The following is a 16292-nucleotide window of genomic DNA, read 5'->3' as shown; positions in this document are numbered from 1 at the left end:
GTGTATCTGAAGGGCCCTTCTGGACCAAATAAAGGGATAATAATTATACAATCATCCTGCATCGTCCTCAGTGCCACTTATATCTTTCAGTGACTGACTTGAGGAAGACGTTCCACTCGCACCTTTCTTCTTTTCTTTCTTTGTTATCTTTGCGGCTGAATTAAGTCAATGTGAGCTGTGATGTACTGAGCAGTCATGATTAGTTTGTATGAAGTTTCACTGTATGGCCATTTCTTTCCTAATTGGTCCTCATTAGAAAGGTAATTAGCGTAGAGGACACAACTCGGCAGCAGCACTGGTGTTTTATTTGCCGTCGCTGTGCTGTTACAGTTACTGTTAAACCCTTTCTTATTATTAAGACTCTAATAAGATTGTGGACGTTTTTATCTCTTACATTTAAAATTGTCATCACTTTGTACAGCTAATTAATGGCTTCACCACATCACACTAACATCTCTGCACTCACAGTTGCTGAAAAATGTTAATGGGCTTACAGTTGACTGGTTAGCTAAGGTTATGCAGGATTTCATAAATAGAGTTTCATTTTGGATACACATTGCTTACAGTGATGTGACCTCTAAAGAGAGGTAACTTGTGCAGCATTCACATGGACTCAGGCAGACGGTCAACATAACTTTAATGGAAGAGAGCAGGATGATAAAATCAGGTGGGACCAGCAGAGAATACCAACGCTGACGGTAGACGACATTGCTGAACTGCTTCTGGACAACAAAGAGATAAAAGTTTTGGTTTTTCAGATCTTCTTTCAATATCCACTTTGAATATGAATAAATGACCTTTAGTTTTGGGAGGAATTTAAGTTAAGTTTGTGAAAGAATAATAAAGGATAAGTTCACCCAAAAAATGAGAATCTAGTCTTTAGTTATTCAGCTTTATGCAGATGGAAAGTCGAGTGAAGTTTCATTGTCCACCAAACATTTCTGGTGCTTCACAGCAGAACAGTGTTGCGGCATTCTCCGAAAAAAACTGAAGTAGATGGGAAATCCAAGTCTCCGGAAACGCAGAGATCCAACCTCGATGCATGGTGCACCCTCTTCAGACTGGCTTATACTATTAGCTTAGCAGCTACAGTGAAGATTGTGACTTCAAATAGCGTGTAAATAACGTATTTTCAAATCAGTTTGGGATCTCGTGTACAGAGTTTATTTTAATTTCAGTTATTTTTTTACGTTTTAAAAAAAGTCCCCATCTACTTGAGTCATTTCGGAGAATGCTGCAACGCTGTTTTGCTGTTAAGCTCCAGAAAATGTTCTGTAGACGACGAAACTTCACCCGACTTTCCATCAGTGTGAGTTTGAGTAGATCATGATTGAAGATTCATTTTTGGGTGAACTCATCCTATAAGAGAACGCTGTATTTTATATGTTTTAATAGAAGAGGTACGTAAACTAATAGACAGGAAATAATGTATTTAATGTTTAATTACTAGTTTGTGAAGAAGAAAAAAAAGTCTGTATAGCAACAGATCATCATTCATGTTTAGTTCTCGTCCTGTCGTTCCATCAGACTCTTTGATTGTAACGTTTTGTCTGAACAGTGTCGACCATCAGATCTGTCTGAATCCACGAGGAAGAAACAAAAGGAAGAGAAACTAGAAGCTGAGCGAGGCAGTGAAGGACAGACGTCTTTATAAACTTGGTTTCATAAAAACAGTTGATCACGTAAACAATTATGACTCAAATATTAAGTCACTATCACGTATCTTTGACTCTGGACTATAAAACAACATCACAGCTAAGTTGCGACTTATTGTACAGTGCTGTCTTATGAGGTAATGAGAACCAGGTGGACTTGTGAGGAGAGTGTAGGTCACACTGTCATATCTCTGCTCACGACTCCAGTATCTGTACTTTACTGTAGTCGACTTCATACTCTGTTTTCTTCGCTCAATGCTTCAATGCATCATGACTCACAGTAAAGTAATGTGTGACCTTCACGTAGCTCAGCGGGAACAGAAAGTCCTGAAACTCCAGTGGGCTGGAAAGTGAGTTTTGAATGTTGCACAGTGAAAACATCTTCACTTAGTCACTGAGATGATTTCACCTGTTATATTTGTATCCAAATGGCAGATAATTGTTGATCACTATTATTGATCACTTCATATGTCATGTCATTTCATCTGGTAAATCCTTTCATTGCCCTTTTTCATTGTCTACATTTTATAGACTCGGCTGTCCTGTGCTCTCTGAACCTCACCCAGTGCCGTCTGCTACATACGCCGCTGTCGTTACTCTTTAAGTCTTTCTCAACCATTTCTTGACATCTAACAGTTGTTACACGTTTGTTCCAGCACTGTTGATGTCACAGATTCAGATCTGTGAATTTAATCAGTAAAACCTGCTGATGAAGTGACTGGTTGGAACAAAGCTCTGAAATCTCCGGGGCCTCGATGGCCCACGGATGAGAACCACGGCTCCACACCAAAGTGTCCACAGAGCTGCTTTATTCTGTGCGGCGTGCCGTGCTGTCTGCTCCGTATCCTTTGAATAGAGAAGATCAGCTCGTGCCAAAATAGCGTCCATGTTTCCATCAGCAGTGTCCCTCCCCATCACAGCAGGCTTTCACACAGTGTTGGACACGCTGTCAGCAACAAGGAGCTCGAACCAGGCAGTGACGCTCTCCACAGTGTCAGCAGCCTACTACCTGTCGACTGGGTTTCATGCTAAAGGCTTTCTGAAATGAATATTGTAAATCCAGTGGAAAGTTTAAACGCCTTTAAGCCTTGGTTACAACATGACAGCTTATGAATATTTCTGATGATGCATTCTGTAAAAGATTAATGAAACTGATCTTTTTTAAATGCGTACATTCAAAACACAAAGAGCAGAGAGGAAAAAACAAAAACGCAACTGAATGGACTGTAAAGCCCCTAAGTGACTTTACAAGCCGTTATAAATCTGATAAAGCATTAAAAAGTCCATGTTTAGCTCATGAACTGGTAAGAATCCATCACTGTAGGTGGTTGATATTTAATGCAGAGGTAGATATTTATCTCTCCATGTCTCCCGTCACAGTTTTTGTTTGTGATGAGCACAAACACTTTAATTTTAACATTTATTTTCAAGCTTCGTGTTTTAAGCTTCTGCTTCTTTTCCCTCAAAAACTCTCATGGATTTTTCTCCAAGGATTAAGTCTTTTGAATACTTTTCTTCTTAAAGAGATGATCCAGCCTTCAGTCCTCCACAGGCTTCCAGCTCTAATTCTAGTGCAGTCAGTCTTGTTATTTTGAAAGCTTTCTCACTCCACCTGAATGTAAATAGTCCTGCTGGGGACTTGTTGTTGAAGTTAGCACTCAATCTGTAGGGACTGTTGAATATATGCAGCACAGAGTTGCTTAAAGCAACGTAAAAAGAAGCTGTTAAAAATCTGGCTGAAGAATGAATGAGAACAACTACAGACCTCTGTGGGATCACCAGGTGAGTCATGACTGTGTGTAGTGCAGAGCGAAGAAGCCAGGTGAGAAGCACAGAGCAGCGGAGCTGATGTGTCTTCATCAGTATTCACTCTAACACCAGAGAGGTCGAGACACCATCAGTTGGTGTCCACTTTGAATTAGACATGAAATGATCTTATCATTTAAAATGACCTGTTGCGACTTTTCCCTGCTACTTTTACATTTTGCAAATCACACCAGAGAAATATACCCTGTAACTCTACTTATCTTCTGAGAGTTAGGATTCATGACCTTCTCTGTGACCCCCTAAAACTCACTCGGCCTGCAGTCGAGGCAAAGAGATATATCACAATGCCTTATGAGTCTTTACCCTGAATAATGAATGTTACGTTTTCTACTATCCATATTTATTCTGCCATTGTTTAAAGGATACGTTGACACTCTACTTGTTTCTAATTATCTACAAATCTTATGAAAAAGACCCAAACCAACAGGTTCTGCCTGTGCAGCCAAAGCCTGATGTGTCATTCCTCTGTGCCTCAGAGCTCCAATCTCCAAAAATGATTAAAAACATATCAGTCACACTTTGCACTGGGCGCCATGTCCCATCTTTACAATCAACATGGGAACTTTCTGAGCCAGTCGTACGTGCGGTTGGGCATCGGTGATGGCCGTCATTGATCACTAAGCCCTCCACCATCGTGATATAAAGTTCCCATGTAAGTGCAAAGAAGTCGTGTCCTCTCAGAGTTGTTCGGCTTCATGACGTGAGAAAATGAAAAGAAGAAGAAATGTCTCATTGTCTCATTATTTCTTGTTAAAACAAGCTCAGTTAAACACAAGACACTCGGTTAGATTGCTGGCAGCAGCGTTTTGACCGCTGACATCTGTATTTCTCTCAATCAAGCCATTATTAATTATTTGTATTCTTAGCTTAGCTTCCTCAGTTTAGCTAGCCAGCTAACTTTGTTTCAAGCTGAGGCTGAACACCGCTAAGATGGAGACCTTTTTCCACCCAGCGCAGGGATGTATGTATGTTGGACCCTTGCCAGGCAGTGATGTGAGAGTTGACCCTCTGTGCCGATGACAGAAGACGGTTTCTCTGCTGTTGTTCTGATACTGACGGGCTGGTTCTTTAAGCTCTTCGTGCCAGAACTGATCTCTGAAAAACTGCTTGTAGTGTAAGTGCAGCAGTCACTCAGTGAAAACTGAAAACTCTTCCACCTGTTGGACACTTTAGGAACGTTGATTTTGATTTTGTTGATCTGTCTGGTTTCATATGACGACAACTGCTTCAGCTTAATTGGTTTGCTGATTTAGATATTAGTATTTTTCACCATGGTGTAATCTTGGCTTCACTGTAAATGAGGCTTCACTCAACCATTTCTCCAAGTACATTAAATAAATTGCTCAGTCCTCATTGGTGCATGAAAGTGAGCAACATCATCTTTTTCCAACTGAGACTCGCCCACTTAAAACAAACAGTGAAGTACAATCCTATTCTGATTAGAAAAACTGAATCATGAGATATATCTTTGTGGAGAATCAACAGCAAGAACATTTTAAAAAGAAGGAAAAAGGGGGAAGTACTGGATAGTATTTAGGGCGCTGTTGATTTAGACACCTTTGTGCTGATCTTCAGGTTTACAGGCTCTGGCTAAGACCAGGGGGTCCTGAGGCATCTTGATCCAGGCCTGGCTGAACTGTAAAACAGGTTTTGGCAGCTGCAGCTACGTTATTTTCTGGCACAGCTGCAGTAAAGAAAATATGATGTACCTGCCCTGTTATCAGTCACTGCACTGAAAGGATATTTGTTTAGTGTCAATGCAGATGAAGAAAAAAGCAAGAAGAGGGAAATATTTTTCTGTGTCATTTGCGTTCATGTTCCGCTTCCTCATTGTAACTGCCTACAGCAGTGAGCAGGCGCTCGGCATTTTCCCAACACTTGGAGTTTGTCGGTAATGGAGTATTCGTGCATTGCTTATAATTAAAGCAGAACTTACTGCAGGGGTCAATGTTTCTAAGAAACTTCTGGGATAATCGCTGGAAAGAGCAGCAAAACCCTGCACACCCAAGGCAGAGTTAAATTTTGCATTTCCATCTACTGTGACCCAATTACTCTACCTATATTATGCATTCGCTGTCTCCTGCCATGCTGCGATGGTGAACACCACAGGCTGTTTGGCCCACTGTCGCAGTAGCGTGCTCTTGTAAACAAATTGAATTTATGTAACCTTGCTGACGGGTAGGAACGGCAGAGTCCAGGCTGGCTGGTGAGCGTGGCACTCCCAATGTTTGGGGCCCAGTGGAAACACAGTTATTACGAGCAGAAAGAGTGAACTCACCGCCTACAGTGGCAGCCGGCTTGTTTTGTTATATGGATGATGAAGTTGATGTATGGGCCCCTTGTATGCGCAGAACAGCCACAGTCTTTCTGCCAAGTGATGAATAGCATCAATACTGTGGGCTATTGGAAAAGACCGGGGCACACAAGATCTCATCTCAACTCCTCTTTCCCATTTTCTCCATTTTCCATTTTTGGCACATCTCAGATAAATTGTATTGTTTTCCTTTTTGTTTTGTCCTTCCTGTCCTCCTCTCCTTGTCCCTCTATCTATAGACCTCACTCCTTTTGTGCAACTTTTAATGAGCTAAAAGGTATGCAAGAGTGCACAGGAAACACTCGACAAAGCACTTTTGAAAGATTAAGGCTGACTAACGGCACAGTGGTGTCTCGTTGGCTTTGTCTCCCCCTCCTTTTCTTTCTCTGCATCTGTCCACCCGAGCAAGAGGCTGCGGGAATGAGCATTGCAATAGAGGCTAGATTAGAATCGGATGTGAATTGGGCTGGAGATTGGTTTGTAGACTGAAAATGCCTGAAAATGGAAGATGGGGTGGAAGCAGAGGGAAGACCGGGGGACAGAGGAACAATGAGAGAGAAGGTCACAAATAAAAAGCCAGTGTGAGAGGATAGTAGTGCTGCCGGTGGGTTGGGGGATATGAATGATGAGCAGCAAGTTGCTCTGATATTTGCATAGAAAATAACTTTATCATTTCTCCAGATTTTCTCCTTGCTACACCCTTTAGTCATGTAATTTTAAGTAATAGCATCTTTTCTCTCAGAGTGCCCAGCGGCTGCTTTTAAAACCAGCAGCTGGTCTGTGTTTTAGGTCGCCCATTAAAGCACTCAGGGTGTTTTGTGGCTTTCATTCCACATTTCATGTCATTAGTCACCACTAAGTGAATTTAGTGAGAAATTACCTGTTGTAGGAGCCATAACTGGGTTTGCCACTGAAGGAAGAGCACACTAATCCCTCCTAATGACTTATGATTATCATCGGAGCCTGAAACATGTGGAGTACTCAGGGGTTTCAAAGGCAGCCTAACAAAAAGAAGGGAAAAAATCACATTGATGGACGGTGACCTGAGGCCTCATTAAAGGAAAATGTCCTAAATGATTGTCAATCATCAAAGATTCTTATCTTTCTATGACAGAAGAATTTCCTAAACTCATGTCTGCATCCTTGATGTGAGCTTCTCCAACAGCCAACCGTTAGCGTATCCATCAGGCTAACAACGTTAGTCCCTCCAGCAGGCTAACATCTGTGTTAGCTTCCCCAGTAGGCCAATATCAATAGCTTCATCAACAGGCTAACAACGGTATTAGCTCCTCAAGAAAGCTAACATCAGTGTTAGCTTCCCTTAATAGGCTAACATTAATGTTAGCCCACTAACAGACCAACAACAATGTTGGCTTCTCCAATAGGCTAAAATCTTTGCTAACTTTTCTAACAGGCTGATTCTAGAGTTAGCTTCTCCATCAGAACAGTTTGATCAATAATTGAACATTTTTCCACATCTTCATTGTCATTAGCATACAGACCTCAGGACAGAGTCTATTCCATTCTCACTTTTTAAAGAAATTCTTCAGTTTCAAATTTATATCCTGAGGAAAGAGGATTTTTTTCACAAGTGTAGTCGGAAAAAAATGTTACTGTAACACAGAAAATCCCACATATCATCTGAACTGAGATGAGATGGGTTTAGTCGTATTTTAGGTCTTTCTCTGTGAGCATACTTGGGTTGCAGCATCCAAAAATCATGAGCTGTTTTACAGCACTTGTAGTTTGTTGACTGCACTCCATTTTCCAGTGTTTGGTATCAAATTATTTCCAAGCAGAGGGCTCTATCGATTATTTGTTGCACTAGGTGTCAGAGAGACCGTTTCCATAAAACTTTCATGCGCTCTGCTTTCCTGTTTGCCTCAATTGGAGTTAGTGTTTGGGTGTTAACTCTCACAAAGGGACCTTATTGATTCTTTCATTGATTTCCAACCATCCTTTCCTCTTTTTCTCTCTCACAGTGGCAAACATTTTGTGGCGAGAAGAAGGTATGTCTAGACTGCTCCTGCTTCACTATAACATTCATTAAACTGAGTTAATTGAATTTTTGTAATAGGGTTACTGAACTGTGGTGAGAAGGATTAAATGATTTGATGCTGTGAGAGTAGATAGCGACGTTGTAGGCTTATTTCCTTTGCAAATGTTCACACTGCAGACTCATAAGCTATTTTAGGTTTGTACTGTAACAGAGCTGTTTTCTGCTTCCTCTCCAGGTCTCGGCATTGGCAACATGTTCTATGTTTTCTATGAGGACGGTATTAAAGTCATTCAGCCTGTGGCATGTGAGATCCAACGGCACATTAAACCCAGTGAGAAGCTGCTGGCTCTGCAGGTGAGTGGTCGGGCAAAGGAAACATTTAGCTTTTTCTGAACACTGACTCAGTTTGAGTGATTCATTCGGAGGTGGACTGGACTATCCCAGCCATGTGTGTGAGAGGAAGCTGTGAGGAGGAGGACCGGAGCCTCACCGCTGGCACACATCATCCCTTTCTATCTACTATTAAGGATCCCGGTGCTGCAAACCGCTGATTTTCAAACAGAAACATTCTATTGCCAACATAGAAAATGCAGCAGTCTCCTGCGTAATTTAGGATACGTTTTAATGATCAATATTTATTTTTTTATTTCAGCTTCAAGCAGTGTGGTTTAGTTTGGCACAATACCTGTGAACCTCAGCTGTTATTGCAATGGAAAGAATTCTGGCTCATAATCAGCTCGAGCCAAGTCCACGAAACATGCGGTCGTGAATTCATGTCACGATGACCTAGAAAATGAAAGTACACTAATCAAAACGGCTAAATGTTTTAATGTCAGACGAGTTTTTCACACTACAACAAAAAAAATCTAATTTTAATCCGAGCACCTGCAGCAGCTCTGTCTTCATCTCAAGTGTTTGTTTACACTTCAGTTCATTAACACGAGGTTGATACCCCCAAAGAGGCACTGAATAAACATATTTTTCTACAGTTGGCCCACAATGATGTTTGATTTGCCCTGCCAGAAGTTTGTAACAAAAAAATTAAATCATTTAAAAGACCATACTCTGCATCGCTGTTCATGCTGTTTTACTTTTTGTAAAAAAGGGTTTTTAAAAAAAGGTAAAAATGCTCTTTAATTATATGGGAGCCCTAATTATTAATTATTTTTCATAATCTGAGTAACAGGAAGTCAGACGAATAAGGGAACCTACACTCTCCATTTACTACCACTACACAACTTCACTGTCATCCTTTTCCTCTGCAATCATGATCAGTTGACACAATCATATTCATCAGTGTCGACTGAAAAATCAGGAATAGTCCCAGATATCAAAATAAAACTACTGCACAGAACGTTTAGCTGCTCCTCAACACAGAACCAGTGAACACAGACGCTTCAGTGTCCTGAGGAGCAGCTCGTCGAGCAGCTGTGAGGCTGACGTGATGGCTGCGGTGTAGACGGGGGATAGCAGGGTTTTTTTTTACAAATTTGGTGGTTGTGGTACGCAACCGACTTTTAATTGCTTTGGATGTTGTTTTTTCTTTATTTAACCAAAATGCTGCTTGGGAGTCATAGCTGACTTCCCTTTTTAAATTAACAATGGATCAAATGGTGGCTTATAGTGGCAACCCCCCCGAAAATAATCACCAGTCTGCAATTCCTCTCAGCTCTATGAGGCATTTCAGCATCTTTCAGCTCATTGTTTTGGTTTTACAGCCCACTACACAGCTCTCATCAAGCTCGTTTCCAGCTGCAGCAGAAACTTACTGCACGACCTGCTCAGCACCAAACAGCAGAGAGAAAATGTTGTAATCAGTTCGTGAAAAAAGTCAAATATTTAACAGCCCAAGAGCCAAATAGAGCAAATCAGAAGTAAAAGGAGAGTGAATATTGGACTTACATTTGTCAGATTGCCAGAAACATAACTCGGAATGAAGATTGATTGCTCCCTTTCACACTTCTATAGATTTTCTAATGTAATGAAATAGAAATTTTAAAGGGGGCATTGAACAGCGATCCTCTGAATCCTCGACAGGCATAAATCAAAAACTTTAGAATATTCTGCACCATGAAACTATAAATACCGAAACGTTTATGATGCATCTGTTTTAACACTGAACCACTGTAAGTAAAGAGGAAAGTGTTAATATGTGATTTATTATCGGCTGGTCTTGACACTCTTGAGGCTTCCTGTTGCCTGACCCAGTAACAGCGACTGAAATCAATCATCAGCAGTCAATATAGTTTGTACTGGGATTTAGCTGAGATTCAGATGTAGCCAAGCAGATACAGGTTCAGTGTCCTGCTCAAGAACAGGCTTTACTGTGGCTCTTGTAAATCTAGAGGACACAGCCTACAACCACTGAAATCCGAGTGTTGAAGGTTCAGAGTAGATTTGCTCATTAGGATGGATAATTGCTCACTATGACATAAAAAAGACGGCATGTAACTAGAGGTGTGAATCTTCAACCGCCAACGATCCAAATAAACACTCCTCGATGCATCTTGATGCATCCCAATGTGTCACATCCTCATTTGTCTAAAGCATATTACTGCACATTTAATACCATTTTTCATCACTAAATACAAGCACTCAGATAAATCTGAACTCCTCATTTATTTAAAGTTCTTTTCCAATATCAGATTTACGATGTATAAAGCTGCAGCTTTTCACTACCGGTGTCTGTGTGACTCTCCTCCGGACATAAACATTGCAAAACGAATCATGAACCCTTCTGCAGTGCGTTACACGTTACACGTGTGCTGTAATCTACAAAAATATCGTTTTCACACAGCAGCTCTAAGACGAGGGGCTTCCTAAATGTGGCAAACATGACTGCTGCACGCACTTCTGTCAGAATTGGATGACTAAGTTGTCAGCGCTTCAGGTTTTACACACAGCGTGCATCTTTTCCATTCATGCTTTCCAGTAAATTCATAAAATCCAAAATGTTGCCAGATGTCTGTTTTGAGTCCAAAAATCCCGTATGCAAGCAAGAAAAAGCAGGCAAATGAAAGTCCAAGAAAAAAACTGAAAAGAAATTCAAAACCAGAAGCCACAGAGGACACACGAGGAACAGGAACAGGAACACAGGAAGAACAGGAACACAGGAGGAACAGGAACACAGGAGGAACAGGCACAGGAACACAGGAAGAACAGGAAAAGGCACACAGGAGGAACAGGAACACAGGGGGAACAGGAAAAGGCACACAGGAGGAACAGGAACACAGGAGGAACAGGAACACAGGGGGAACAATAACACAGGAGGAACAGGAACACAGGAGGAACAGGCACACAGGAACACGGGGGGAACAGGCACAGGAACACAGGAAGAACAGGAACAGGCACACAGGAGGAACAGGAACACAGGAGGAACAGGCACAGGAACACAGGAGGAAGAGGAACAGGAACAGGAACACAGGGGGAACAAGAACACAGGAGGAAGAGGAACAGGAACAGGAACAGGCACAGGAACACAGGAGGAGATCCAGGAGACAGAATGAAAACAGATGAACTGACAAAGAGTGATGGAAAAACACTAGATTACAAACACAGGAATGATTCAGAAATAAAACAGGCGTACGCAGAGAAGAGCAGGGAAAAGACAAAGACAGGAAGTGAAAAAGCCACAAGACACATGGGGCTAAAACTACAAAATAAAACAGGAAATAAAGAAACCAAACACCCAAACAATGACAGGTGTGAGTTCATCACTGCTGCTGATCCTCCATCTGTCTCCCAGCACGTCAAAGTAATGTTAGCCTCATATGCGCCCACAGTCGAATGCAACAGAGCGACACTGCAACGTAACTTTACAACTTTATTGTCCTGCTGAGGCCAGAAAAACAAATAATTTTGTTTAGGCTACAAACTCCAGATTGGTTCTGTCACTGCATCCAAGCATCAGGATGCATCTTCAATCAAGAAATGTCCACATTTCTACATGTACACAGATCAGACAACCTGTGGTCCCTCCATATGAAAACTCTGTATCTCCATTTTTTTTTTTTTTTTTTCCAAGTTTAAGAGTTTTAGAGCAGGTTGTGAAGAAAGTCAAAAATTAAGCAGCCCAAGAGCCAAATAGAGCAAATCAGAAGTAAGAGGAGAGTGAAGTTTACATTTGTCAGATGGCACTGAACACAACCTCGAATGAAAATGGATCGCATTTAAAATGTTGCTTTATGGTTTGGGAAAACTTAAAATGCTGTTTTTCATCCAACATCTTACAGCAACGAAGAATATAGACGAGAAAAATAAACTATAGTAACAGACCGCCATCAGAAACAGGGCATTATATATTTATAATGTATGAAAAGTTGTTGAAATGTTGAGTGTGTTTAAGCTTCAAGCAGAGGAGTTGAGACGTTCATGGTTTTTATGTTGTTTTTGTATTTTTTTTAGGGCCACAGAAGGGCTGTGCAAAGAGCTATTCAATACAGAAATATCACATTATGAAGTTGTTATGGCGTCGGTTGCCTGTTTACACATCCAGCATACACAGAACAACATTAGCATTCATTTGGAGTTGTGTTTATGTCCTTTAGTCCAATATTCACTCTCCTTTTTTAACTGTTTTTGGTCTTCACTAACTCCTGAGGGAAATATGTGGCGGTACTGTGAGTTTATCACAGATCTTTTTGCTGGAAAAAGCTGCTGTTGGAAACTGTGAAGATGTGAGCGTTCAGACTGAACCAGAGCAGCAAAGTTGTGGCCTGTAAAACAAAAACAACGATCTGAAAGATGGTAAAATAAAGTGTGGAGTTATGGTGAGAGTCGTATGTGTGACCCCGGTCATATTACATGTACAGTAGTATATATTTTTTATATAGTTAACACATGTTCTTCGAGCTAGTGTTGCTCAAAAGTGGCAAAAGTACACACATTCTCTCCTCAAGTAGAAGAACAGATTCAACTTCTTGTAAGTAAAAGTAAGAAAGTACAGGCTGAAATGTAATCTAGTATCCCTCTGAAGGACTTTTCTGCGCAAAGCTATCTAAACCTCATGTCATTAATGTCATCCAAAGAGTCTCAGGACGTGAAATACCGACAGCTTGAGTTGGTAAAGCATCGCAAATAAACGATTATCAACAGTTCCCCTCAAATACATTAAGACCCAAGTTACAAGCCTGTTTTAAAAATGTGAGCAGTAGAAAGGACAGATATTTGTGTTAAAATGTAGGGAGGAAAAATCAAAGGAGTGAGAAAAATAAAAACTCAAGTAGATACCTGAAAAAGTATTTGTACTTGCTACTTCCCACCTCTGGTATTTCAAGCTACAGAAAGACACCCAGTGGAAACAGGCTCCACCTTGCAGTGTTGAGTCGCTCTGTGTAATTTAGTCCTCCAGCAGACCACATGCAGTCAGAGCCGGTCGCACCTCTCAGCGGACTCTTTACACTCGGCCTCCCCCGCTGACTCACCGTTTATCTCCCAAGCAACAAAATATTCAAAGCGGCTTGCTGATGGATACCTGGTAGATTTACATGTGTTCTCGAATGGACGCCTTCCTCTGAGCTGCCTTTCATCCAGGATCCCAGTGCCTATTGGACGGTTGTTACACATAAAGCGATGCCATGAATGCACAGCAATCAGCGCAGCATTCCTCTGAGAGGTGTGTTTGTATTAGGATATCAATCCAGTGCTGTCACGGGGGATTGCTGTGTGAACACACGAGGCCGCTCCCAGCACAGCGCTCATGTTTTCTCCACCGCAGAGGAGCACTGATTGATTTGTTTATGGTAATTGCACAGCCTATCCATTATCCTTAACTACCATATAGAGTGTTTTACTGTGATATGCACAATAGCTGGGAAAACACAGTGATGTCCAAGGGTAGTAGAGGTGCATAGTACAGAAGGCATCTTTATTTTGCCTTCCTCTGTAGCTGAGAAGAATCTGAACGGGAGCGTTTTTCTCAAGTATTGATGTGTTTAAACATATGCTGTGTTTACATGGACTCCACTAATAATCAGAGCAACAGCCCTACACAGTACACTGATCTGAGCCGGCACCATCTCACACAATTTTCAATCAGGTCAAGAAGAGTGGCGTAAATCTTTAATAATACGCTCATAAGGAAAAATACTTGCACTTGATAACCATGTAAATGCTAAATCTGATTGTTTCTGTCTGGTTGTAATAAATGTAATCTCCACGTTTTCGCCTCACGGTGGACAAACATTACGTGATGTTGCTTCCAGGAGGGACAGAAACACGGCGGTAGCAAAACAGAACAGAACTTTTGCTCTGTAGACTTATTTTTGATAAACAATGGCAGTAAATGCTGTACTACACAAATAATGTACTTCCTGTGACTAGCCTTCTTCAAAATAAAGGTTACCTCGTGCTTGACAAGTCAAATGCTTTTAATGTGAAGCTGCAGAAGTAGGAACAGTTCGGTTTGCATTAGCAGTAGTTTAGCACAGCGTCTGTTCTGTATAACGCCTGGTGTACCGGGTATCACCGGTGTTGTCACAGGTTTATTAGTTGGTGGGAAAACTTAAACACTGCAGCGGCAACCCTAATACTGATTAAATGCTGTGGGGCATTTAAATAAACATCTTATCAGATCACTTTATTTAACATACATGTAAAGGGTTGAATCTTTAATCAGAATGATTTCAATCGAGCTGACGAAATATTGTCCATCTAACCAAATCTATACCTGTACAGAGGCTACTACAGGTCTATACTGGCAGTGTATAATGAATATAATTCTCTTTACTTTTGGTTTGAAAAATCTCAATTTGAATTAGTTTATTTTAAACATTTAAAAAGCCCATTTGTTGGCCTTTTGCTGTGTGTTTTCTTGTACGTACCTAAAGGGACTCGAGTACATAATCAACAGCTCATTTGCACTTTCTATCACCAGAAGCATTTCTGAGCTCGTAGTTTTTTCCTAGAGGGCCGCGTTCGCTGTAAACTGAGATGATTAACGTGTTGGTACCGCAGGAAATGCAACTCTGGGAGGTTAGGGGAAAATCGGTTTAAACTAATCTGTGAGCCTCGTGTGTACGTGATGTACTTTGGTGAATCAGTACTTCAAAATGTGATGTGGAAGTGTGAAAGGTTAAGTGCCAGTTGTTGAGTTGTCTGTCCTTGGAAAAAAACAGCCGTTGGATTTGAAAACCTTGGAGTATCACCTGGAGAAAATAGTGAGTGTGCTGCTACTTTCCTGAAAAGTTCCTCTTTTGAGGCTTTGGGTGTCGCCTCGTCATGTTTTCTGCAGTTTTTCTCCCAGCAGCCTGATGTTGTCACATATATTAGCACTACAAATCATCCAACGGCTGAACTGGGGAATACCACAGCCCTTATAATTCTCAGCACAGCTCTTTAAATGTCATCATCCACATTCACAAGTGAAACGAGCAGAAATCCTTTCGTGTTTTTTCTTTCTTTCTTTTTTTTTTTCTTACAAGAGACACAGTACAGTGTTGTGTTGGTTCTGGTGTGGGTCCAGTGCTGCAATGTTCTATGCAGTGAGGATTTTAGTGAATCCATGAAAAATGTATACTGTTCTGTATCTGGAGAGTGTGGGCATTTACATAGAAAAGGGAAGGAAGAAAAATATATCTGCAGTCTTAAGAAGCCGTCAGCTTCTACATAAATCACATACATGCTCTGCACCCACACACATACAGACATATGCAACACATAAACACAAGGATGATAACAGCCGCCTCCATTCACACCCTCGGCTGGGCATCAGATGTTCGATTTTTCTCACCTCTTAAAGGTGCAATAAGTAAGATATTTACAGCTCTGTAGCACAAAATGACCACAGTGTGGGTCTGAAGGGGTTTCACAGGGTTCAATACCAATGACTCAACGATTTCTTCAGCAACTGCAGGGATCTTTGGCTTTAAAAAGCTGACTTTCCGAGATTGAAAACACAGAGATTGAGCTACAACTGGACAATGAAAGACAATACAGCATTACAGAGACAAAAATGCCACAGCGTCATCATTGTTTTAGCATCTGCTTCATGAAGACAACCTTTTTACGAGATCTTATAGCTGCATGCCTCCCAGAATTAACCTGCCTTTCTGCAGATAAAATACAGGGGACGGGATGAGTGTGGGGCTGGAGTAGAGATGAGATAAATTATGTCAGTGATGCTGCAGCTCCCCCTCATCCCTGATTGAGTTCAATGAAGTTCATGCATTACCTAATGCCCTTCTAACTGAGAGGAGTTGGCCTGTGGGAAGGAACCTGTCATGGGCTGCCTCTGCGGTTGTAAATATGGGAGAAAGAGTTCATCCCACCACGACGGAGCCCTTCATTCATCCTTCCTGGCCAGCAGCTCCCTAAATCGTCCCACACAGCTTGGAACAGATGACTGGGCAGAGCCTGGAGGCTTGGAAGGGCCGGGGGGAAGCTCCCGAGACAGACGGCCGGTTAAGGTTCATGTTGGCCAGGAAGGCGAGAGCTGCCAGGACTGGAAGCTGAACAGCCGCAGATCGTCTGCAGGCTTTGTTCTGTGGATTATGTGTGG

At 41.5% G+C, this 16292-nt stretch overlaps 1 protein-coding gene across 2 annotated transcripts in view; it reads left to right on the top strand.

Moving 5' to 3' along the window:
- fstl5 (follistatin-like 5) overlaps positions 1–16292 on the top strand; it is a 194583-nt gene that overhangs the window by 159144 nt on the left and 19147 nt on the right. For both annotated transcript variants that reach the window (XM_084353823.1, XM_084353822.1), the window contains 2 exons: positions 7779–7805; positions 8031–8149. In XM_084353823.1, coding sequence (XP_084209949.1) covers positions 7779–7805; positions 8031–8149 — 146 coding nt within the window. The remainder of the gene's footprint in view (positions 1–7778; positions 7806–8030; positions 8150–16292) is intronic.

This window comes from Pagrus pagrus (genome assembly GCF_965226575.1).
Source record: "Pagrus pagrus genome assembly, chromosome: 5".
In the NCBI taxonomy this organism is placed as follows: Eukaryota; Metazoa; Chordata; class Actinopteri; order Spariformes; family Sparidae; genus Pagrus; species Pagrus pagrus.
The sequence above is the reverse complement of the archived record's forward strand: the minus strand, read 5'-3'. Positions and strand labels throughout refer to the sequence as shown.